The 26,519-nt window shown below is 40.5% G+C and overlaps 1 protein-coding gene and 1 long non-coding RNA gene across 2 annotated transcripts; both read right to left on the bottom strand.

Annotated features, from left to right (window-relative positions):
- Nucleotides 1–1,174: 1,174 nt before the first annotated feature.
- LOC117520649 lies at nt 1,175–2,099 on the bottom strand. Its single transcript, XR_004563716.1, has 2 exons — nt 2,022–2,099; nt 1,175–1,241 (listed from the first exon to the last, which is right to left on the bottom strand). It is a non-coding gene; the product is annotated as an uncharacterized LOC117520649 (long non-coding RNA).
- Nucleotides 2,100–10,991: 8,892 nt separating this feature from the next.
- On the bottom strand, nt 10,992–21,800 carry LOC117519994 (macrophage migration inhibitory factor-like). Its single transcript, XM_034181287.1, is given in 4 exon segments — nt 10,992–11,249; nt 11,363–11,408; nt 11,411–11,534; nt 21,610–21,800. Coding segments are annotated over 4 exon segments (345 nt in total). The 5' UTR covers nt 21,718–21,800; the 3' UTR covers nt 10,992–11,182.
- Between the last annotated feature and the right edge of the window lie 4,719 nt (nt 21,801–26,519).

Raw genomic sequence — 26,519 nt, 5'->3', positions numbered from 1 at the left:
CACTGTCAGTACAAATGGGGAGATGAGCTACAGATGAGCAGTTTTGAAGGAAGACACGATAGCCGGCCACAGACTGAAATCTAAGATCACTGTGTGACCTTTGAAGTAATGTAAAGGTTCTCTGATCAGCCAGTATTAGAGAAAATTATTAACATTACAAAACATTGATTCCAAGTCATTTACAGCACAGTGACATATAAGTTTCTCCATGTCAATATGGCACACAACTCTAACATACTTGAGAGACTGCTAATTTCTTTTTTTCAAATGGGATTCGGACCAATGTCTGGCTCCTGCTGGTCATCTATGCAGTAGCGTTCTCCACGGTGGACCCTGTGATTGTGCACCCTGAGGTTGCCCCTGTGCGCAAAACGCTCCCACACTCTGTGCATGCAAACGGCCTCTTGCCCATGTGAACATCCCTTTGGTGAGCTCTCAGGTTCCCGCTGCGGGCGAAACGCTTGCCACACTGAGCGCAGCCAAAAGGTCGCTCACCTGTGTGCGTACGATGTGTGCACGGTGAGCTCAGAGGGAGTGAGGAAGCTCTTGTCACAGAACTGACAGGGATGTAGCCTCACGCCTGTGTGGCGTAACAGGTGTCTGCGCTGGTGGGAGGGGTAGGTGAAACATTTAGTACAATAAGGGCAGGTATAAGGTCGTCCACTGCCTCCACTGGCAGCTGGAGGGCGGGCCACAGCATTGGCGTGTCGCAGCGTGAGCAACTGGGAGTTAGACTGTACTCTGAGATGATCTCTGCTGTTAAAGCTAGCAGCCCTCCTTGCATGAGTAATGGTGATTCTTCGACACCGTCATCCTGGGTCTCCACTGGGATTCGCTAGAGGGGGGTTTGGGCTGATCCTGCCGGGAATCCCTGTGTCCCACCCCATGGCGAGAAACTGAGTTCTGGCTCTCTGACTCCTGGTCCAAAGAATGGGAAAGCACCACTGTCTCTTCGTGCTAGTCTCATCAGAACGAAGCCTTGTCGGAAGCACGGATGCATCTTTCAGCAGTGCTGCTGATAGCTGGGCCAGAGCAGGTGGGGCCACCTGCCTGTAACAAACTGGAAACTCCACCTCGGGTGGTTGTCCAACCCTGGTAACCACTCACCTGGCTGACCTAAGCTCAGGTTGGGCTTTGAGAACAATGTCCGCTCTGGGAGATGGACAAAAAGGGTGGTGGGAGACTTGTTCATGGAGGGTTTTTATGGTCAATATTACAGCTGTCTTGATCCCACTGAGACACTGGATACAACAGAGGAAAGGAAACATACATAAAATGCCACCATAGTTTTGGATGAGAACATTTGTTGTTGAAAGCAATGAACATGAGCTTCAAGTGCAACAACTTAGTTTGAGAATGATCACATACAATCTCAGGTGCATAATATATATATATCTATATATCTATATACTATATATATCTATATATATATCTATATAATATATGAATTACTCCACTTTTTGTATACCATTCTTCATTTTTAAGAATCCAAAAGCAATTAGATATACCAAGCAACAAATTAAATGTGTCACACTGTTGCAATCCCTTGCAATCAATTTCTTTGAAGGATGAAGAATGGATCACGAAGGATCCCCCACCCCCAAACTGACTTAATGCTTGGTTTGTGCTCTGACATGCACTGTCAACTGTGGACCTTATATATAGGACAGGTGTGTGCCTTTCCAAATCATGTCCAATCGACCTGAATTGACCCCAGATGGACTCCAACTAAGGCGAGGAAAGATCTCAAGGATGATCAGTGGAAACAGGATGCACCTGAGCTCAATTCTGAGCTTCGTGGCAAAGGCTGTGACTACTTATGTACAGTTAATTTCTTAGTTTTTATTTTTAATAAATTTGTAAAAATCTTAAAAACTTTTTTCACTCGTCATTATAGAATATTGTGTGTAGAATTTAAGGGAAAAATTTTATTTATCCATTTTGGAATAAAGTTGATAAGTGAAGCACTGTGAATACTTTCCAGGATGCACCATAATCTGGTTATATGGGAGACTGCTTACATTTGTTCTTGTCTTGAGTGGCAGAAAGATCATCTACGTGCATCTGCTCTGCAGCAGCAAGAGTCCCCTCTGAGGCCGATGCCTGCTACAGAATCCAGAGAGGGTCGCGATCAGAAAACTGTAGATATCAAGCAAAACAGTTCTGGTAGAGGTGGGTAACATCTGTAAGTGTAAACTGGAAGCAAAACCAGATCTGACCTCATGCTTTATTAAGCTCCATCATGGCCTGGACCTCCTCTTTTCAGGCTCGCCGCCAGGTTTTGGACTGAGAGGATACATCATTTCCTGTGCAAGCACAGTGTAGGTTAGCCCACTAATAAAGTCTCAGGTGTACTTCCATTCCACCACCAACACATACATGGGTTGAATGAGGCCGTTACCTGATCCTGTCACAGACTGCTGCCTGAAAGGACCTCTCTGTCTACTGTTGACACTCTCCTCTTCTTCTGCACTCTTCAGCTTCTGTCTCCTTTCTACTTTTTCCAGCTTGTTTCGGAGACACAGAGATCTCCTCATTTTTCTGCACCAGCTCTACCTGCTGCTCACACAGACTGCTCTCAAAGATCTTGGCAATCTCACACACAGCAGCTGCTAACAGTGAGTCCATGACTGTGGCCAGCTGAGCGTGGAAAGCACTCCTGACAGACTCCATTGGCCTTTGAATCAATACAGTATTTAATATTTTATGTCCAGTGAGGGGTCACGTTAACTGCTAGCCTCTAGGGGCAGCAGTGAGCCGAAGCGACAGCTGGAGACACATTTGTTATTACCATACTTAGTAATTACATAACTTTCCAGGTTTTATTCAAATTTTTTTTTTTTTTTTTTTTTTTTACAGAAATTAGTGTTCTCTGAAAAACCGCCTGTAATGAGGTTATCCCCACAAGTGAATTACAAACTGCTGTATACTAAATGCTAATGTTGCGGTGGAGGAATAGTTAGAATGCATGCTGTAAGAACATACTTGGTTAAATTACCATACCTTACAGGTAAACCATAGTTAACCAGCGATTATTTACCTACATGCTAGCTACCTCCGGCTTTAACAAGAGAACAAACAGGCAAACTCCTTCGACTTCGCCATCATGCTAACCGTCTAAATACAGCAAAGTGCGCATATCAGAAAGCTCCCTCAACAAACCGAGAAATGTCGCTACTGGACGTCATTAATCTCAACCACGCGTTTGTAGTTAACAACTCGTCGTCTTGCTAGCTACTAGCGAGTTATTTACGAGAACGAGAATCACACATGTCTCGCGATGTCCACACCACAGATCAACAAGCCGCCGCCGCCGCCGCCGCCTTCTTCTTCTTCTCCTGTCAAGTTTATTGGCAGTTTGCAAACCGACACGGTGCATTACCGCCACCAATTGTTTGGATGTGGAGCATTATAAAGAAATGGAGAGATGAGGGAGGGGAGGAAGAAAAAGATAAAAGGTGGGGGAATTGCACCATGTCCTATTTTACTGAATCACCTTGTTCCTTTGAAATATGCATTTCCATGCCTTCAAGCAGGTGGTTGTAAGTGCAGAAAAAGAAAGTAATCCCTGAAGTGTCCTAGTGCTCTGACACAGTCTAATAGAATTCTTCACTGTTGGTCACTCCAGTAACACGTGCTCGATAGGCTCCCTTCTGCTGCATCTCAAACACGGAGTGGTTTCATGTTTTCCATTGATGTTGAGAGTATGATTTAAACCTGTGTGACCCATTCGTAGTAGTGTGATTACTTCTTCCCGTGACTCCATCTCCCATCTCCTTGATACAAGCTGTCCCTGAATTTTATGTAAAAACCAACCGTTAGATTCCCTGTCTCATTGATTTTGCCATGCTTTGTTCATTTCTGTCTTTATCATTTTGACTTCAGATTTACTAAGTGGAACGTTGATCTGTATTTCGGCTTTTCCGAGATGCTTTTACCAGCTGAGCTACTATTTTGTTGCCCTCAATTTCAGAACACAGTGGAACCTATATGAGACATACTGAAATATTCTGTTGATGTAGTTTAAATAAACTTTGAAGAATCTCATTGATCAGGTCTGGCCTGCAACAGATTTGCTAGAGTCATGCTGCCACTGAATCTGAACAGATGACACGGTGACTGAACTTCACCTCCTCTACCTACCACAGTGCAAAACTGGTAGCAGTTCCATATTAAAGATAGTTAAATGATCTGACGGTCTTTTATGATTTACATATAAAATTGGGGAATATAAACAGTTGCTCCTGTCTTAACTGTAACTGGATCTTTAGATCAACCTGTAAATGAATCATATCCATGTATTTCATACCGCTGAACTAGACCCTCCATCCCATCCTACTTACTATTTTCCTTTGAAGGTTTTTTGGGGGGCATAGTAAAAACCAAGGTGGAATAACAGACAATGGTACTACACAACTATACATTAATTTAGACAAGCTTAGTTTCCCAGCATGACTATTTCTACCCAACCAAACTATGAGACTTACTTTTATCATACTCCCAATATGGGTTTTAAAACATGTTTGGCAGGATGTGTCTGTTTGTGACCCTGTAAATTTGTTCAATACCATATAGATAACTGGAGACAAGTTAAGGTTAAAGGTAATTCTCCAACCTCACCTGAAGACCTGAGATTGATGACATCTTGAAACTCCACCCATACATGGAGGACCTGAGCTTGTATCTCATCCCCACTGAGGTCCTTACCCTGGGTCTCCCTGAAACATCAGATCACTGTCCTTGAAATCATTGTTGATTAATGATTTAATCATGGATCATCATTTAGATATGATGGCTTGTGTGAAACCTGGCTCAAACCCACAAACTCTCCTTCCTTTGAATGAGGCCTGCCCACCAGCGTACCATTTAGTCACGTGTCTCGTGGTGTGAAGCAAAGTGGGGTGTGGCCTTTTATTTACAAATCTAGGTTTTCTTTATTAGCTGTTGGGGGTCACAAATATAATTCCTTTGAGCATCTGACTCTCCGTTACGCCCATGATGCTAATTACTGTCAGGGTCATAAAACTGGAGCTCAGCTATGTTATATTGTCACTGTTTATAGGCCCTCTGGGCCCATATTCTGACCTTCTTAGATGAATTTGGTGCATTCATCTCTAGTTTGTCAACTAGTGCAGATACATTTGATTATTGGTGACTTTAACATTCATATAAATAAGCCCCTCTGATCCCCCTTAGCAAATCATTTATGCAAATTGTGGATGCTTTAGGATTCCAGCAATGCATTCAGGACCCGACACACATTAGTGGAAATACCCTGGATCTGGTTCTTGCACGTGGGTTTTGCTGTCACAATATTGACATTTTGCCTCTCGCATCTATACTCTGACCACTCACTTATCAGGTTTACATTTACGCTGCCACGTTTAGTGGAACAACAACCTTGTCTACTACTGCAGTGTCGTATTAAACCCTCAACTATGACTGAACTTGAGGCCAAATACCTGATATTTAGCTTTGAATCTAGAGAATGCTAAATCAGTGGACAGCCTCGCGGATAGTCTAAATTTAACGCTTAAAACTACACTTGATAAGATTGCGCCTCCTCTTTTAAGGTCATGCCCTCCTAAGGCAACAGTCCACCTTGGTTCAATGATTATTTGTGTGACCTCAGGCAGAAGGCTAGAGGTTTGGAACCGGAAATGGCATTATTTCAAATTAGAGGTGTTCCGCCTTGTGTTGCAGGATGCTATTTTAGATTATAAGCATGCACAACTGGCCACGAAGCGGACCTATTACTCTGATATTGATCAGTAAAACAAACAACTCAAAGTTTTTGTTTGAACACGGTCGCATTTCTTATTCATGGGCAGCCACCTGTTAGTCGTTCTCCCTTTTCAGCACAGGATTCTGGATTATTTTGAGAAGAAAATAGAAGATATTAGGCTGAGCATATCTCAGCACGCCTCGGCCCAGCCATAAAACCTGCTATGGAAGTGGGCGCTACCATTGAGGTGTTACCTAGATTGACAGAATGTAATAGTATTTCATGGGCGTGCTGCCAAAACTTGTGGCATCTACAAAAGCACAACCTGTTTATTTGATCCCTACCAACAAAAATTGTTTAAGGACCTGTGGCCCACTCTTGGGCCGACTGTGCTGGAAATTTAATCTGTCATTAACCTCTGGATCTGTTCCGAAATATTTTAAATCAGCAGTGATTAAACCATTACTTAAGAAATCTAATCTTGACCCTAGTGTATTGAAAAATTACAGGCCGATATCAAATCTATCATTCTGTTCCAAAATTTTAGAAAAGGTGGTTTCACGGCAGCTCATAGACCACCTCACTGAGAATGATCTTTTTGAGCCACTGCAGTCTGCTTTTAGGAAATATCACTCCACAGAGACAGCGCTCACTAAAGTTGTGAATGATCTTCTGCGAGCAATGGACTCAGACACCACTACGGTTTTGGTGTCGTTAGATCTCAGTGCTGCGTTTGATACCATGGATCATCATTAGGTTGGAGAATTTTTTTGGGATTACTGGAAGTGCCCTTGCATGGTTGACGTCATATCTGTCCAGTCATTCTCAATGTGTCTTGTATAATGGCACTACCTCTGACCTTGCTGACATGAGATTTGGGGTTCCACAGGGATCTGTTTTAGGCCCCTTGCTTTTCTCCCTGTATGTGGCACCCCTTGGGCATATACTGCGGAGTTGGGATTGCCTTTCATTGTTATGCTGATGACTTAGTTGTACATGCCGATAACTGCGGGAAATCTCACTCCCATAAAATCCCTGGAGGACTGTCTTCTATCAGTGAGAAGTTGGATGTCTAGTAACTTCCTACTTTTAAACTTTGATAAGACTGATAGTTCTTGGTCCAGCAAGACATCGGCATCAGTTTGACCAGCTGGCGCTCAGCCTGGGTTCCTGTGTCATACATCATACGGACAAAATGAGGAACCTTGAAGTAATTTTTTGATCCCACGTTGTCTTTTGACCTCCACATCAGGGATGACTAGGACTGCTTTTTTCCATCTGAGAAATATAGCGAGGATCCGCCCCATCCTGTCCATGGCTGATGCTAAGACCCTGATTCATGCTTTTGTTTCTTCTAGACTAGATTATTGTAATGTTCTATCATCTTATCTGGCTGATCTGATGGAACTCTACGTGCCGGCCTGGGCATTGCGGTCGCAGGATGCGGGACTTCTCTGTGTTCCCAGGGTGAAGAAGTAGTCAGCAGGTCAAAGAGCCCTTTTCGTATCATGCACCCACCCTGTGGAACAGTCTTCCTGCAACCGTGAGGCAGTCTGAGTCTGTGGACATTTTTAAGTCAAGACTCAAAGCCTATTTTTATTCTCTTTCTTATGGATAGTTTTTATTTCATTTGTTTTATTCTTTTTACTTCTGTTTTTATTTATGTATTTGAATTTTTTATTCATTTTTAATTATTTATTCAATTTTATGTTGACTTGTTTTATGTAAGGCGCTTGAGACGGCTTTTGCTGCGATTTGGCACATTATAAGCTAATTAAATAAATTATCACATCAAGCTTGTGCGGCTGCTCTGTATACAATACATGCATAATCTAAGGCAGATCTTATTATGGCAGTGTAGATTCACTTCAGAGACATAACGCTAGGTCCCCAGCTACTCCCTGCCAAACACATTATATTTGTTGCCTTTTTACATCTTGTGACAACTCTCTGGACATGACCTCCAAAGGTCAATTTACAATCCATCCGACACTGAAAAACTGCACTGTTTGAACTTGCTTAATTGACTTGCCCATACAGATTAATTAGAATTGGTGGGTTAATACGTCTGTTTTTAGCCACACAAAAAATGGAAACCACCACTATTGCCCCATGGTAAAACAGTAAGGGAGTGCACACACTCCCTTGTGGAACTCCATTGTCTGTTGGATAAATCCTAGAGTGGCCTACTCCAAGTTGTCAATGGTTTCTGTTCTTCAAAAAAAAAAAAATATATCCATGAGCCAATAAAACATTCTCTCCCCTATTCCCTTGGCCTCAAGCTTGATGAGGAGACCATCCCGCCACAACATATCGCATGCCTTTTTAATATCAATAAAAGACCTGCTCCTACCAGTTCCTCATTATCTTGAGTTTTTCCTAATAAAACCCTCCAAGCACAGCACAGGATCCATGATTGTCCTCCCTTTGCAAAAGCCTCTGTGATAGGACCGAGTAACCCTCTAATTTCTCCTATGCAGGTTAGCCTATCAGTGACCTCTGACAAATGTTTATGCCAAAGCTTCTGCTTGGTTTTCATTATTATATCTGATAGCAGGTAATGTATTGAGTTGGTTGCACATCCAGGAACTTCCATCTCTGACGTCTTAGCATTGGCAGCTGGCGTAACAAGAATCAAGCTGGGTGGATTGTTTAAGTAGGGAACAGTTTAATTAGATGCAAGCTTTTTTTTTTTTTTTTTACATTTTAGCCTCCATTTTTGTTTGTCAAAATACCTGAGCAATGCGATTCAGTGGGTTGTACCAACCACATTGATGAAAGAGGATCATTTCATCGCTATCCAGAAAGAAGAAATAAGTAGGTAAAAGCACTAAAACAAAAATAAATAAATAAATAAAATAAATAAACCAGTGGATCAACATATACACCATACAAAAATGCAGAATATGCAGTCAACATTTCATTAACGTGTCTAAAATGATCTTTTTATAGAAAGTTAAGACAATAAGGTGAAATATTGTCATTTGTTTGTATGATATAAATGTACAGAAGGGCTTTGCCAAGGTAAATAAAATGTATGTTAGTGTTAAGAAGCTTATCTTAGATTTAGAATTACATGTAGACACTAGTAACACTAACATCATTAACTGTTTTAAAATTGCCAGCACATCAGCTGGAAGGTTTCGTTCGGCTTTCACACGCCTTACGTCCTTCTTCTACTTTTACGGCTGTTGTCATTGTTCACGTTACATTACTGCCATCTGTCGGAATTAACTTGCTCCTGTCCATCTTGTAACACACACAATTCACCCCCCACAATCATTCTTGTTTTTTTTACAGCTTAACCTGTTACACATTTGATTAAACATTTTCCAATATACATAAAACTACTTATCACTATGTTTCTGTGTAGGCTCTCAGTTGTCCAGGTGGTTGCCATAGTAGAGAAGCTTGAATCTTCGGACTGGACTGGGTTGCTTGACGAACTTTAAAACTAACTTTTTGTGACTTCTGATTATTCTTCTCTACAAGAGTCAAGACAGAAGTCAGACCACCAGGGCAAGAATTTTAGCTGAGAGCTTCTGCGATTTGAAGCGAAACGTCCTCGCTGTCAAGCAACTCAGTCCATTCGAAGATTCAAGCTTCTCTACTACTTATCACGTTTTTTTTTTTTTTTTTTTTAAATCAACATAATATAGGAATTCAAAAAATCCGTTAGATTTGTTTTTTCTTCATCTGGTAACATCTTAAGTTTGCAAAATAGTTTGTGTTTGCTGCAACATGGCCAATGATTTCAAATCTGACAAGGATTTTTGCTGGTAAAAAGGGGAAATTTGTATATTCTTGCAAAGTAAATGATGGGAAAAAAACAAAACAATTTTCATCTGCCATATTTTTTCTTAGTGTTCTGCAGATGATACAACTTTTGATCTTTTGTATAGAAATTCAGTTATTGCTTCTGCTCGTCCCCAACAGACAGCACTTAGACAATATGACACATACTATTATAGCTATTCCTCCCCCTCCACACTTTTTCCTTTTGTGATCTTCTGATCATGTGTGCCTTCTTTCACTCAAATCTGTTTTTCCCCCTCTGTGGGAAGACACTTAAATTGCCATGATAAAAAAAAAAAAAAAAAAAACACACAACAACTTATTAGATGTTTACCACATTAAACCAAGAGTAAATAACTTCCCAAATAAAGTGAACTAAATTTTAGAATTACAAGTTGATGACCAACTTGGTCGTTAGCACTGTTGCATCAGTTAGTCCTGGGTTTGAGTCCTACCTGGGTCTCTGTTTGGGGTTGCATGTTCCATCTCTGAGTGCTCTGGCTTCCTTCCACTTACAAATACATACAGGTTAGTAGAATAGAAGCTCAAAATTGATGTATTTTTTTTTTTTTTTTTTTTACATAATGCTTCACATTCTACCACCAGAGTGCATGGTGCTGCCATGCAAGGCTGGGCACTGGGACAAACTTGGCCAAAGGCACTGATCCTATCTGATCTGGGAACAGAACCAAGGCTGGTCACCGGTTTGCTTCGCCACCCACCGCTTAATTTGATGGACCTTGTCAAGTGGACACAAAATGTTTAAGACAAGAGTTTATGGAACGCAAAATAGCAAGCATTTGTGATCTGCAGATTATGCAAGAACATTACCATCTTATAGCCCATTTTAAAAGAAGTCAGTTAGTCCACACGGATCACCTCCGGATCAGTAGCATGAATCTACAACTGTGCCCTTTAGGGACATCAGGTCATCCAAGGTTACAACCCAAGTAACTGTTTACATCAGGATGGACTGGGACAAGTGGCAGATTAAGTGCGTTGTCCAAGGACCCAACACTGGTCTATACTCTCATAAACCAACTATCTCTCAGAGGCACCTGCTACGACTAAATTTGTAAAATAAAAAGTATAGTCAAGAAAGCACTGTAAACATTTCAAATATGGACCCAACTCACAATAATCTCATTGAAAAGTCACAACAGGTAAATGTTTTCAAAAAGTATAAAATTGAAAGTTACTATTATGACCATTATTACCCAACGTTTTAAAGAGGAAAAGTAAACACCCAGGAAAGGGTTAATTTGAATTACTTAGGACAAACCATTTTAATGCAATTTAATTTGTACTTTCCCTTCACATTTGTCTTTCATGTCAAATTTTAGTTGATCACAAGGGTCAGAATCACAGCTTGGCACCATCAACACTAATCAATGCTCTCAAATGATCACACTGAAAACTGGCGTCTATGTTTTGTAAAATAACACATCTGAAGGAAAAATAAACCAATTTATCTTCTACAGGGTTGATTTTATTTCAAATCAATATAAAAAGGATCACTGCAAAGCAAGGTATCAAGTGCGTTAAACATATTACGCTGACAAAAGAAATTACAGATTTTATTCATCTTGCACATTTTAACCGTCTTGGTACACATGATGAAACACTACGACGAGCTTGTATCTCAGTGTGTTGAGCTACCATTCAGCCAAAGGTGATGCTGTTCCAGCCCACGTTGGCTGCTTCCATGTCTATAAAATTAATATAGATCCTGAAAAAAAAGCAGAGGACAAAGAAGATTGCACATTAACACCAAGCTTTTGTGCGTTACTGATCAACCTTGGTCCAGTTAATGAACCACTACTTGCTCTGTGTACTCGTTACCTGTCTGCAGAGATGTGCAGGTGTTTTTGAAGAAGGTCACACAGTATTTAGAGTACGTTTTGTTCGAAGACCTGGTGATCTTGCCAATGCTGTGCAGGGAGCAGAGTGCACAGGGGTCCGCCTTTCCACCGAACAACAGTTTTTGGTCCGCATTCACCTGCACAGCAATATACTGACACAAGGCAGAGACATACATGTGTATAAATATATATCCCTTTTGAGATGGATGTCATTCCAATGATCCAATTTCATTTAAATAAATTATATATATCTTTCATTTTTTTAGTTGGTGTCAGCAACTCATTTAACGTCACTACAGGTGTTTTCAGACCGTTAATGTGACAAGTAGGAATATGATTATACAGGTGATGTTAAGATTAGAATCATGGTTGAAATGTCAGTGTATTTATTTGCATTTTACACAATGTCAACTTGTTTGGAAAAAGCTCAGAGTCCAAATGTGAATTCACCCTTCTACTACAACCCCTGGCAAAAATTATGGAATCACCGGCCTCGGAGGATGTTCATTCAGTTGTTTAATTTTGTAGAAAAAAAAAAAAAAGCAGATCACAGACATGACAAAACTAAAATCATTTCAAATGGCAACTTTCTGGCTTTAAGAAACACTATAAGAAATCAGGAAAAAAAAAAATTGTGGCAGTCAGTAATGGTTACTTTTTTAGACCAAGCAGAGGGAAAAAATATGGAATCATGAAAAACAAAAGAACGCTCCAACATCACTAGTATTTTGTTGCACCACCTCTGGCTTTTATAACAGCTTGCAGTCTCTGAGGCATGGACTTAATGAGTGACAAACAGTACTCTTCAATCTGGCTCCAACTTTCTCTGCCTTGTCATGGACCATTTTCTTCAACTTCCAAAGATTTTCAACTGGATTAAGATCCGGACTATTTGCAGGCCATGACATTGACCCTGTGTGTCAATTGGAAGGAATGTTTTCACAGTTTTGCTCTATGGCAAGATGCATTATCATCTTGAAAATGATATCATCCCCAAACATCCTTTCAATTGATGGGATAAGAAAAGTGTCCCAAAATATCAACATAGACTTGTGCATTTATTGATGATGTAATGACAGCCATCTCCCCAGTGCCTTTACCTGACATGCAGCCCCATATCATCAATGACTGTGGAAATTTACATGTTCTCTTCAGGCAGTCATCTTTATAAATCTCATTGGAACGGCACCAAACAAAAGTTCCAGCATCACCACCTTGCCCAATGCAGATTCGAGATTCATCACTGAATATGACTTTCATCCAGTCATCCACAGTCCAGGACTGCTTTTCCTTAGCCCACTGTAACCTTGTTTTTTTCTGTTTAGGTGTTAATGATGGCTTTCATTTAGCTTTTCTGTATGTAAATCCCATTTCCTTTAGGCGGTTTCTTACAGTTTGGTCACAGACGTTGACTCTAGTTTCCTCCCATTCGTTCCTTATTTGTTTTATTGTGCATTTTCTATTTTTGAGACATATTGCTTTAAGTTTTCTGTCTTGATGCTTTGATGTCTTCCTTGGTCTACCAGTATGTTTGCCTTTAACAACCTTCCCATGTTGTTTGTATTTGGTCCAGAGTTTAGACACAGCTGACTGAACAACCAACTCTTTTGCAACATTGCGTGATGATTTACCCTCTTTTAAGAGCTAGATATCCTCTTTGTTTCAATTGACATCTCTCGTGTTGGAGCCATGATTCATGTCAGTCCACTTGGTCACTTTGTCCCTTTTTGCCAGGGGTTGTATTACACAAACAGGTGAAAGACCACATTGGAAATAAGTAGTTATACTTTTGTCATCTTTGGTTTTTATTTATACAGGTATGAATTTAACCCAAATAAATCCAATACAAATATTCTGTTAACACTCTGACGATGTGGGAATTTCCAATGTTACAGCAGCACAGGGACCGTCACAGAACACAGTGCAAATATGCAAAAATAAGGTAAAAGAAAAATTAAAATACAGAAGTCAAGTTCTGTGGAGAATAGATTATACTACACAAGCAGAAAGAATTTTTATAATATTGCACGTGTTCAAGTGATGTTGTACACGTGTGTACAAGTATTATTGCACAGAATGTGTAATATGATTGTAAAAGGCTGAAAATTGTTACCATTAATGATTTGAGTGGTCTACAGGGAACAGTACTGGATTTATATAAAGTGGGAACAAATATTATGCATTACAGACTCTGATGATGGTGGACTCTGGAGCAACTTAACACATCATAGACATTACAAGGCTGTGAAATGAAAATTGTGAAATCCGAGGAAAATTCGCAGGGGTCTGCCCCCCCCGAGGAGCTGGGGTCTAGGGTCTTGTGGGGCCCCAGAAACCAATTAAAAATTTTCATCTACTGATACATTTTCAACATCTCCTGGAAGAACAAATCTCAAAATTAGTGCATATTTAAATGATCCTAGATTCAACCTTTCATTTGAACCATCAATGATCATGCTGAAACAACAGAATACGACGTGGAAGTAGGACCTGGTATGATTTTCCTTTTAATTGTAAACCAAATTATGCATTAACTCAGAACAATTAAACTACATCAAATTCATTTAGACTGAAAAACTGTTAAAGTATTTAAAAAACCACAGCTAATGCTTGTAGAATATTTTAAAAATCAGGGTAAAATATCAATAACATACCTTATAGTAAAAAGCCACACAATCTTGTGTAAATTCCTGTAAATCCACAGTGTCTTTTTTCCCATGAAAAAAGTACATTAATAAAAACTAATTTACATTGTTGCGTAAATTCATGTAACCTAAATTCATTCAAAGCCACGTCTTTTTTTCAATAAAAGTCTAGATTAATGAAAAACAAAAAAGGCAAAATCTTTTCTGAAATCCTGTTTGAACAGCACAATGTTTATTTTCCAGAGAGAGAAAAAAAAAAATTCTTACCAGTTCACTTTTCCCGTTTATCTTTCAGGTGTGTTCATGAAGCCAGCAACAATTCCACGGATTCTTGTCCTTATCACACGTTTTCAAACCGTCTCTCGCCATCTTCTCTCTGATGTCGCTCCGTGACACAGACATGCTGCAAAATTCTTTTAAAACTTGAAAGTTCTAAAAGTTTGTGATGTACATGCTACGTTTAGCTAAGCTTCGCACAGGAGCCACACAGTATCACCGCAGCAACCAACCAGTCCCGCTTTACGACAACTGTCGTTAACAGCCAGGCTTGGAGTGGCATTTATTCTCCTCGTAACTCCACGGATCCGAGGAAACTGATTTGTATCTGTAACACACAGATCAGTGTCCGCGGACTTATAAAACTTGCATGATGTCGTAAAAAAAAAAAAAAATGCTTTGCGATAAGCATTTTAAAAACTCAGTAACGATCACGATTAAGGAGTACAACACTAACACCCCCGCCCCCCTCCCCACGATGAAATCCGCGGAATACCGCGGCTCCGCGGAGTTTTCACAGCCCTGACATTATTAAGTTCAGAGACTTGGATGACGATTTCCAGCCCCAAACACTTTGTAGAGTTGGCTGATGGCACGAGATGCAGCGGATTTGCAGAGCGCAGAGGTGACACCCACATACTCGACTGACAGCAAAAGACGAGGCTGCACCACGGCTCTGAAAAAGCGCTGTACATTCCATTATATTCCCAAGACGTTTTCGGTGAGAGCAGCCACTGCAAATGGAGCAAGAGTGATCTTCAAGAAGTGAAGTAGTGCCTTCATTCATAGAGACGGTACAAAATTTGACATTACCATGCATAACGGGTTGTTCTATTTGCATACAGAGAATGATGAATGTGATAAAATCAAGAGCTGCTATGACATGAGATCCTTGGTCACTGTAATTCTGAAGACACACAGAAATTACAAGGTGTTGTTGATGTCATGATTATTACGGGACAGCCAAACAAAACTGCACCACATTGTGAGTTATGCACTCAGAGAAAGTTCATTCAAATGAGGACTAGAGAGCCTGATGTGAGAGCTGAATCAGCCTTAGAGCTGATACAGCGGGACAGCCATAGATATGCACTGTCATTTACTGATAATTTTTCCAGTGTTGTATTTTTATATTTTTTTCCAAACAAAAGAGTGACAGTGCATGCAACAGAAGTTCCTTTCAGATATAGCACCTTATGGGGGTGTGAAACGCATCCGATCAAACATGGTGCAGAGTTCATGGGTAATGCTTACCAAACACTACTCAGAAAAAACTGCTTTAAGCATGAAACCTCAGCGGACATATGGACACTTGTGTGTCAGCTATTTTGTGTTATGCATCATGGAAAACTCTTACAAGTCCCACACAGGAGGAAAGTTGGTCTATAAGCTTTTAAAATCCTTGTATGGACTGAAACAGTCTGGTCGAAACTGGAACAGGACATTGAATAAATTTCTAAATAAAAGCCACTTTGTACAAAACCCTGCTGATCATTGTGTTTACGGGTGATTCTTTAACTACGGGCACTATTGGCCTTGTAAATGTAATTTCCACCACACCATTGCCTTACAATATAAAGCACCTTGGGGCAACTATTTGTTGTGATTTGGCGCTATATACATGTGCTCTGATGTCACTGTTCATCTCCATAGAAACTACCCAAACAATCTTACATACAAACTGTTTAAAGGGACATTAGTGTTGTGGTGGAAATTACAGCAATAGTGTAGGACAACTACATTTTGTTTAAAAAAAATCACAACAGTTGTATGACATTGAATACCCCAATTATGTTTTGATTATTTTACTGATATTTTATTCAGAGATATTTTAAAACATTAGAAAAAACATTTCTTTACCATTCATTTTTATCATTGAAGATCAAAAGTCTGGGTGTGGGACAAGCACAAAACGGCAAATTTGCATATAATGATGCTGAAAAAAGGTGAAAAAGTCATCATAGACTACTAGAACAAATTTCTTAACACACTTTCACTGTAAAGATAACTGTAAAAGTGTGAAATTTCCCCTTTTTTCTGTTTTTCATACAATATGATCAAAGGACATAATAAGTGCCCGTAGTCTAAGAATCACCCTTACACAGGGGAAACCACAAATGGAAAGGTGATCTTAATTATATGGGTTGATGATGTGATTATTGCTGCCAATGATGAAAACTCGTTGAAAGTTAAAGTTAAAGCCATGTTCAAGATGACAGACTTGGGTAGACTGAAACATTTCTTCGGTATTGATTTTGAGCAGAGTGATGGGTGTGTAAGAATGACAAAATAAATATGTGGAGAAAATACTGGAAAGCTTTGATATGCAGGACTGTAAACGAGAGCCACACTGTGTGAACAGAAATGAAATTACTCAGATGATGCTGAAACAATGAGCATGTCAAAAAAAAAAAATAGAGAAGCTGTGGGCAGCGTTATTGAGTACTTGTACAAGACCAGATTCAAGTTTGTGATTAGCAAACTGTCACAATACTTTGCCAAACCAACAGAAGAACAGTGGACCACTGTAAAACACATTTTTAGATATTTAAAAGGCACAGCTGAGAAAAAAATGTTACAAGAAATCTGGGATTACAAGCCTACAGTGATGCAGATTGGGCTTCTGATGCACATCTGAATATTGTGTAAGTCTAAACAAAAAGGGTCATTAAAGTGGATATGACACCTAAAAAATTAGGTAAAACTGACATAAATATCAAAATATACATACAGTATAGTAAGCTGAAAGTGGTTTTAATCATTATCACTGAGAAAGTTTAACAGCTTCTAAAAAGTGTGTTTCTTGGAAAGCGCGCTGGCAGCGTTACATCAGCGGTCACGTGACACCGTGACGTCACAGCGTGTAGAGTCCCGTCTTTGTCTGTTAGATTGACAACAGGAACAGCTAGACCTCAGCATGGACAGTGATGAGATAGAGAACTTTTCTGACTCCTCTTCAAGTGTGGATTGTTTCTATGAGGAAATCGAGACGGACTCGGATCCTGAGGATGTCGCAGCAGTGATTAGACCCTACAGATTGGAGTCGTATCTTTCGGACGAACATTCAAACCGAGCATTCTGGCAGCGAAAATAATGCCAACAGTGTTTATGGTGGAGCCAAAGCAGAGGCAAGAGACGTGTCAATTCCGATGGATTTTGAAAGGCTGCAGACTACAGAATGGTAAGGGAGGCTTTGATTTTTGTTGCTGCTGTTTATAACACTATAATTATAGCATTTTGATTCTAGTGTCTGTTTACTGCCTGTTATTTTTCTGGAGCCGCGATAGTGTAGCTACTACTTGCGGACCAGCGTCATTACCTTCAAGTTTTTACCATTTTCGAGTGCCTGGCATTGCTTTCATCTGTGTTTAGTTACGTTATTTTCACGAAAGAATATGAAATAAACGGCGAACCTTTCGAAAAAGATCGCCAAAATCAATAGTGAAAATGCCTCCGCCGTGTTTACTATGTATTGCACTGATAATTTTACAAGTTCCTTGACCATTTCAAGATTATTGTGAACATATATTTGGGGTTTGACATTTTAGGTGTTCCTGTGAGCGATGCGAGGAGAACATGGAGATGGTAGAGGAAGTGTCTGCTGTCGGGAGCAAATGCAGGTGTGCGTGCGAGCGGAGGGAGGGGCAGCCTGACATTTTGTGCATCGCACCAACACCGCGGCTTTCGATCAATCTGCCCGGATTTGAAAAGGCTTAACACCTTTTGCCCTTGTGTTTGTGCAATATGCTGCGACACAATGGTCAGGCATAGACAAAAAAGTCCCTGAGAGCTGTGTTTAATCAAAGTTTCTCTGCCGCTAAAAAAAAAAAGTGAAAACAACAGCTGCCAAGTACGCAAGCCGATACGGTCTACAGGCAGTGACGTATTTCAGATTTGGTGTTTAGGCGGGAAGCTGGTCATGGGGTGTGCACATTTTTCAGTGGTGGAATGTTCAAATGTTGTATATAACGGGAGAATCGCGTCCATTTTCCCAAAATGGCTTAGGTTGACCGAATTATATAACCTTTGTTACATATAATAAGATTATGTTGTCTTTAAGTGTCATATCCACTTTAATATCTTGGAAAACCAACAAGCAACCAACAGTTGCTCTATGAACTTGTGAGGCTGTGTATATGGCTTTAGCTGCAACAACACAAGAGTGTTTGTATCTTGCACAGCTGTTGGATGGCATTGACAGGTGTCTTTATGCACCACCTACAATTTATGAGGACAATCAGGTAGCATTAGCCTTTGCTAAGAATCCTGTAAACAGACAGAGATAACATATCGACATAAAATACCATTTTCTGAGGTCAACCGTGAATGACGCTAAAGTGAATTTGGAGTATTGTCCTACTGATGTGATGGTAGCAGAACTATGACAAAACCTGCAACAAAGTTTAAACTGCTCAAGTTTGAAAAAAATTTTGTTTGGGATGTGATATAAGTAGATTAAGAGCTACTGAAGGTAACAGATTAACTTTAATTTTGGTTGTGTTTTTTTTTTCAATATGAGAGCAAGTCATTGGGGGTGTTGAAATGTGTTAAAGTGCCTTGATTAGACATCTCTCTCGACATGGACAAGTCGAGAGAGCGGGGGGGGGGGGGGGGGGGGGGAATCGGTCACGTGACTCATGGTGCCATCTTGGGTTCACATTATTATTCGATGTTAAGATAAAATAAAACTATTCATCTCACAGAGGAGAATTCACATGTTACATCAGCTCTTAAAACACACAAGATGGGTGCAAGTAGAGGAAAATGTTCAACAGCATGTGCAAGGATAAGCATAATAATAATGTGATTATTAAAATAATACTGTGTTATGTGTCTGCATGTAAATCAAACTATTTTATTTTACTTATCCCTGAAAATGCCGAGTTGTGCATCTGGAGCACAAATAGACACAACAAGGGCTTCAAGATGTACAGATTCCCCTTCAGATCCAAACAGAAGAAAATTTGGGAAAATAAAGTCAGCTGTGTGGGATGGAAGAGACTTCCTCAAAGCTTTGAGAGGTAGGTAAATTTATTGTTCAGTCCCATGTACAGTAAAACTCACCTAAACCATCGTCATGTAAACCAGATATTCAAGTCACTGGACAAAAAAAGTCCCAAAGTCTTTTGTATGTGTTTTCCATGTAATAAAACCGTATATAATAGATTTTGTACACATCAGATAAAATGTTCATCTGATCGCAATACATACATGTATTTCCATTAAACCCCTCGCATGTGGGACCGGAGTTTTTTTTTTTTTTTGATGATTAAAAGCACGACCCTTATTTTTTCAAACCGTGCTCCAACTGAAGCCTGACGTGCACCTGTTAAATGACAGTGCAAAAGGCTGTGATTTCAGACTTTGCTGCTTTCACGCCTTCAATCTTCCTCATATCTAACCAGTTTTTACAGTGCGCATCGCAGATTACATTTTGATAATGGATCAAATAGATTTGGTAGGAAAAAAAAAAAAAAAAAATTCAGAAGACATTTTGACCCGGTCATTAATAAGGCGTACGTCCCAATTCAGGATTCACCGTAGATCAGTGGTGGGCAACTTGTTCCAGAAAGGGCCAAGAGGGTGCAGGTTTTCTTTGCAACCACTGACTCCACCAGGTGATTTCAATGATTAACTGATTCCATCTGCTCAAAGTGATATTAATCAACGAAACCACCTGGTGGAGTCAGTGGTTGCAAAAAAACCTGCACCCTCTTGGCCCTTTCTGGAACAAGTTGCCCACCCATGCCGTAGATGTTCAGTGCCTCCTGATTTAACTAATGCATTGCATACATATCACTCACATCGGATAAATGTCTTGTCCGATCTCAATGTATTTCCATTAGGAACCCAGAGCAGTCTGGACGTGCAATGGTATGAATTAAAGTTCAGCTCTCTGACACTCCCCGATTTGAGGAAAGTGGAACTTGAGTCATTTTTGTGATTACAAGTCTGGCCGTTTATTTTTTTCAAACCGTGTCCAGACTGGGACCTGAAGCCTGACATGCACCTGTTAAATCAGACACAAATGGCTGTGATTTGATACTTTTCTGCTTTTAATCCTTCATCTCCCATCATATTATATAGCGTGCACACTGATAAATGGATCATAAAAGTCTACACATTTATAGCACGAAGTCTGTAAAAGAGGAAATTGTACAGCTTACCTTTGATTTGGAGATGATGATTGTAGAAAGGAAAGCTTGTTGAGGGTCAAATTAGTCCAGAATAAAGTATAATCCAGAGACAGAGAACTTTAAAACTGTCACGCACATCATTGCATGACATGGAGTTAAAGAGCAGCAGCTGCATAAATCAGGCTTTAAATTAATTAAATAAATCAAATTGTAAGCTTATGTAAATTTGATAACTATTTTTATATGTATTTTGAGAGCAAATGTACCTGGATGTGTTGGTGTATGTCAGGGGTGGGCAACCTGTTCCAGAAAGGGCCAAAAGGGTGCAGGTTTTTTTTTTGCAGCCACTGATTCCACCAGGTGATTTCACTGATTAACTGATTCCATCTGCTCAAAGTGATATTAGTCAGTGAAATCACCTGGTGGAATCATTTAATTTCATTTATTTATTTAAAAGGGACAACACTTAATGAACACAAAGTGTAAATATGTCAGATTATAGCCATGGGCTAATTTCCATCTGTAGTGCCTGAAAGACTATAAGAATTAAACAATTTACAGTAAAAAACACAAACATCACAGGAGCTTACAAAACAGACATTACATAGGGGTCACCAACTACTACAAGACACTGACTAGACAAAAACAGGAAACAAAAAGGACACTGATATGATCTGAGCAGTGGCTGTAAAGAAAACCTGCACCCTCTTGGCCCTTTCTGGAACAGGTTGCCCCCCCTGGTGTATGTGGTTAAATAATTTAAAAAAAAAAAATGTTGAAAACATTAACGGTTCAATCGGTAGTTCACCACAGTTGAACCATGTTCTGAGTTGACGCCACTCTCTTAATCAAGGCACTCTGGAAACGTGCTCTCAAATTGTTTGGGTTACTGTTGTGTTCCGATCCCTTTAATGTTCTTTTTTTTCTACAAAGTCATGTGATCCAAACATGCACTTGTAATATGTAATCAATGCGCAGGTGTGTATATAATTAAAACGGCCGCTTCAATGTGGGTTCTTTGTCACACAGAGAAATCTGTTGCCACGTGAGTAGTTTCCGGTGCACATGACGCAGACCTGCTGCGTTTCATGACTCTGTAAAGATCGGCCAAAAATGGCCACCAGAGGGCGCTCGGTGTAAAGCCCGCGGCAACCCATAGCTTTGCTTACCTGTAATGGTTTGCCCATCGCTTCAGCCAGAGTCTCGGAGGCCTCTGTCAGCAGAGCAGACGGCACGTCGGTGCCGGGCACGTTGGTGTTCACCACAAACATCGGCATAGTTACAGCGAGACCACGACACCGGACTGTCCCAGAACTACTACGGCTACTTCTTTTTACGAGAGCTGCTGCTGCTGCTGCTGGCTTTTTCTTCTTCTTTTTTCTTCTTCTTCTTCTGTGGCGTTTAACGGCAGCCGGCATCCTTATTGTTGCATTGCTGCCACCTTCTGCATCAAACTCCTCTCCGTGAGTCCAGTGACAACATGCTGCACCATCTCTGACTCTTGACGTTCCAAACAGAATCCATCCTGATGCTTTCAGAGGAGGAAGAGAGAATTGTTCAAGAAAGTATGACCAATTATCAGTCTAGTAATAGTGGCTTCATCCTTTCCTTTCCACCCTTTTCTTCTACAACTATTTACTGAATCAGTCACTCTGCTAGCTATTGAAAATAAATGTCTATCCTTTAGTCTCCTGCTCCCAGCATTTTTGTCATTGTAAGTTAATTTCCCTCCAGACAATTCACTTTCTCTCTGCTTTTTGAAATATTGAACTGATGTCTATGTTTTCTTTTGTCAAATTTTTTTGCCAACCTATCCATCTTCTCATTTGTTGGGATACCTATATGCACTGGAGCCCACGTCAATGTGACCTCCACCCGTTCTTGACACATCCCTAATCACCAAAAGATGTTGGAGGAACTTGTCCCAATACTGTTGATAGCTGACACAGAGTCACTGCACACCAACACTTTACAGTGATCTATCTGTGCTGTCCAATGGAATAGCAAATAACTCAAATGTGAATACATTCAGGAAATCTCATTGTTCTCTTGCATGACTCAATATTCCATCATTGGACTGCAAAAGCTGACCCAGTAGCACCTGATTCTGGATCCGTTGACCCGTCAGTAAAAAGTAAAACATGTTCTTGGTACCTCTCTGTTACATGTTCATAAAATTCATTGACTAGAACGCTATTGTTATTCTCTGCCTTAAGTTCAAGTAGTGCTAGGTCAGCCTTGGGTATCTCTAGTAGAGGTGGGCGATACCAGGAATTTTGGTATTGATCCAATACCAAGTAAATACAGGCCCGTATCGCCGATATTGATACCGATACCGATACTTTTTCATATTTAAGCTTCATAGATCCAAAGGATCCAAAAGACCTAGGATAGAATTTCGCCAAACATTGTACGTGACAACAAAATACTTTATCACATTCAACATTTTTGTTTAAAAAAAAAAAAAAAAAATCACTCACACAACTTAAAACAAAATCTCCTGAGTAGAGGGCTGACAAACCACAATACAAGGGTGCACTGCTCCGTGTTGTGTGACACAGCGCAGCGCTGCTCTTACAGAGTAGACTTTGATGAATCTACATGTGCAGCAGTCAGTGCGTGCGGGAGAGAAAAAAAGGTTGAGTATCGATCTTTTTACACGAGGATCGTTCAATATCAATACCAGCGTTGGTATCAATATTATCGATATTAGGATCGATCCGCCCATCTCTAATCTCTAGCTGCCACAAAGGAACAAGAGGCCACAAAACTCCTGGATAGAAGACTTTGCCATGCAATGTTACTCCTTTGCTACTACCTTTTGCCCGTTCTCTCTACCATCTTGGCTGAATCACTACTTTAACCGGGTGATTGTTTCTCTGACCCATCAGGTTTATCCAATAATTAGCCTGAAGTTGCTTTCGATGCAAGCTATGTGGCATTTCTCCTGTTTCAACCTGCAGAGCGCACACTTGAGATGAACGCACCACTCCTGTACATCTCCTGAGGGCCTGAGCTTGGGCTAAATTCAACCAAGACAAAACTGACTTGGAGGCATTCTTACAGTTCAGTCACAGACGTTGACTCCAGTTTCCTCCCATTCGTTCCTCATTTGTTTTGTTGTGCATTTTCGATTTTTGAGACATACTGCTTTAAGTTTTCTGTCTTGACGCTTTGATGTCTTCCTTGGTCTACCAGTATGTTTGCCTTTAACATCCTTCCCATGTTGTTGTATTTGGTCCAGAGTTTAGACACAGCTGACTGTGAACAACCAACATCTTTTGCAACATTGCGTGATTTACCCTCTTTTAAGAGTTTGATAATCCTCTCCTTTGTTTCAATTGACATCTCTCGCGTTGGAGCCATGATTCATGTCAGCCCACTTGGTGCAACAGCTCTCCAAGGTGTGATCACTCCTTTTTAGATGCAGACTAACGAGTAGATCTGATTTGATGCAGGTGTTAGTTTGGGGATGAAAATTTACAGGGTGAGTCCATATTTATTCCTCAGAATTGAGTGAGTCCATATTTTTTTCCCTCTGTTTGGTCTAAAAAAGTAACTGTACTGACTGCCACAATGATTTTCCTGATTTCTTACAGTGTTTCTTAAAGCCAGAAAGTTGCCATTTGAAATGACTTTAGTTGTGTGTCATGTCTGTGATCTGCTTTTTTTCTACAAAATTAAACAACTGAATGAACATCCTCTGAGGTTGGTGATTCCATAATTATTGCCAGGGGTTGAATGTTACCCTGTAACATAACTAAGCATGACACATGGTCCAAACTATTGTTAAAACCCTGTTAACGCAACTCCGTCAACATTACGACTGTCCTGCATCAGTTTTTACTACATTGTACCAACTTTAACTTTTGACCCCTGTACAAACTGAAACTGACCTTTGTCACCATTCTTGCTGTTTTTTTAATCCCTTAACTCCATAGAATTCAGTCACAGATGGTCCAAACTATACCTTTTTGGAATCTTTATGATCAGGCAAATAACATGGTATAGTTTCAATATGATTGGAGCATCTGTTAATTTTGATCCATATGGTTCATCAATTGACCCCCACCTGACTACCGATTGAAAAGTCAAGTGGCCAATCGTTTTTTTTTTTCAAAAGAGGAATGTCTAAAGAGTATTTTTGCCAAATTTGTTGCTTGTATCACCATTTGCAGGATTCCACTCTAAAAATTCTTAGCTGCTGCAGTACTGCCCTCTAGTGCCAACCAAAGAAAGGTGCGACACTACAAGATTGTAATGCAAAATGCTTCTGTAATGTTTCAGACTAAAGACACTTTCCTCATATATTATATAGTTTCACTTCAAAAACATAAGAATAAATAAACTGTTATTTTACAGCACTGTTCTACAGAGTAATAACACTGTTCTATTCTCATAACACTGTCAGTACAAATGGGGAGATGAGCTACAGATGAGCAGTTTTGAAGGAAGACACGATAGCCGGCCACAGACTGAAATCTAAGATCACTGTGTGACCTTTGAAGTAATGTAAAGGTTCTCTGATCAGCCAGTATTAGAGAAAATTATTAACATTACAAAACATTGATTCCAAGTCATTTACAGCACAGTGAAATATAAGTTTCTCCATGTCAATATGGCACACAACTCTAACATACTTGAGAGACTGCTAATTTCTTTTTTCAAATGGGATTCGGACCAATGTCTGGCTCCTGCTGGTCATCTATGCAGTAGCGTTCTCCACGGTGGACCCTGTGATTGTGCACCCTGAGGTTGCCCCTGTGCGCAAAACGCTTCCCACACTCTGTGCATGCAAACGGCCTCTTGCCCATGTGAACATCCCTTTGGTGAGCTCTCAGGTTCCCGCTGCGGGCGAAACGCTTGCCACACTGAGCGCAGCCAAAAGGTCGCTCACCTGTGTGCGTACGAGTGTGCACGGTGAGCTCAGAGGGAGTGAGGAAGCTCTTGTCACAGAACTGACAGGGATGTAGCCTCACGCCTGTGTGGCGTAACAGGTGTCTGCGCTGGTGGGAGGGGTAGGTGAAACATTTAGTACAATAAGGGCAGGTATAAGGTCGTCCACTGCCTCCACTGGCAGCTGGAGGGCGGGCCACAGCATTGGCGTGTCGCAGCGTGAGCAACTGGGAGTTAGACTGTACTCTGAGATGATCTCTGCTGTTAAAGCTAGCAGCCCTCCTTGCATGAGTAATGGTGATTCTTCCGACACCGTCATCCCTGGGTCTCCACTGGGATTCGCTAGAGGGGGTTTGGGGCTGATCCTGCCGGGAATCCCTGTGTCCCACCCCATGGCGAGAAACTGAGTTCTGGCTCTCTGACTCCTGGTCCAAGAATGGGAAAGCACCACTGTCATCTTCGTTGCTAGTCTCATCAGAACCGAAGCCTTGTCGGAAGCAGGATGCATCTTTAGCAGTGCTGCTGATAGCTGGGCCAGAGCAGGTGGGGCCACCTGCCTGTAACAAACTGGAAACTCCACCTCGGGTGGTGTCCAACCCTGGTAACCACTCACCTGGCTGACCTAAGCTCAGGTTGGGCTTTGAGAACAATGTCCGCTCTGGGAGATGGACAAAAAGGGTGGGGAGACTTGTTCATGGAGGGTTTTATGGTCAATATTACAGCTGTCTTGATCCCACTGAGACACTGGATACAACAGAGGAAAGGAAACATACATAAAATGCCACCATAGTTTTGGAGAGAACATTTGTGTTGAAAGCAATGAACATGAGCTTCAAGTGCAACAACTCTAGTTTGAGAATGATCACATACAAATCAGGTGCATATATATATATATATATATATATATATATATATATATATATATATATATATATAATATATGAATTACTCACTTTTTGTATACCATTCTTCATTTTTAAGAATCCAAAAGCAATTAGATATACAAGCAACAAATTAAATTGTGTCACACTGTTGCAAATCCCTTGCAATCAATTTCTTGAAGGATGAAGAATGGATCACGAAGGATCCCCCACCCCCAAACTGACTTCATGCTTGGTTTGTGCTCTGACATGCACTGTCAACTGTGGGACCTTATATATAGACAGGTGTGTGCCTTTCCAAA

This window comes from Thalassophryne amazonica, chromosome 11, assembly GCF_902500255.1.
Source record: "Thalassophryne amazonica chromosome 11, fThaAma1.1, whole genome shotgun sequence".
Lineage (NCBI taxonomy): Eukaryota > Metazoa > Chordata > Actinopteri > Batrachoidiformes > Batrachoididae > Thalassophryne > Thalassophryne amazonica.
The sequence above is the reverse complement of the archived record's forward strand: the minus strand, read 5'-3'. Positions and strand labels throughout refer to the sequence as shown.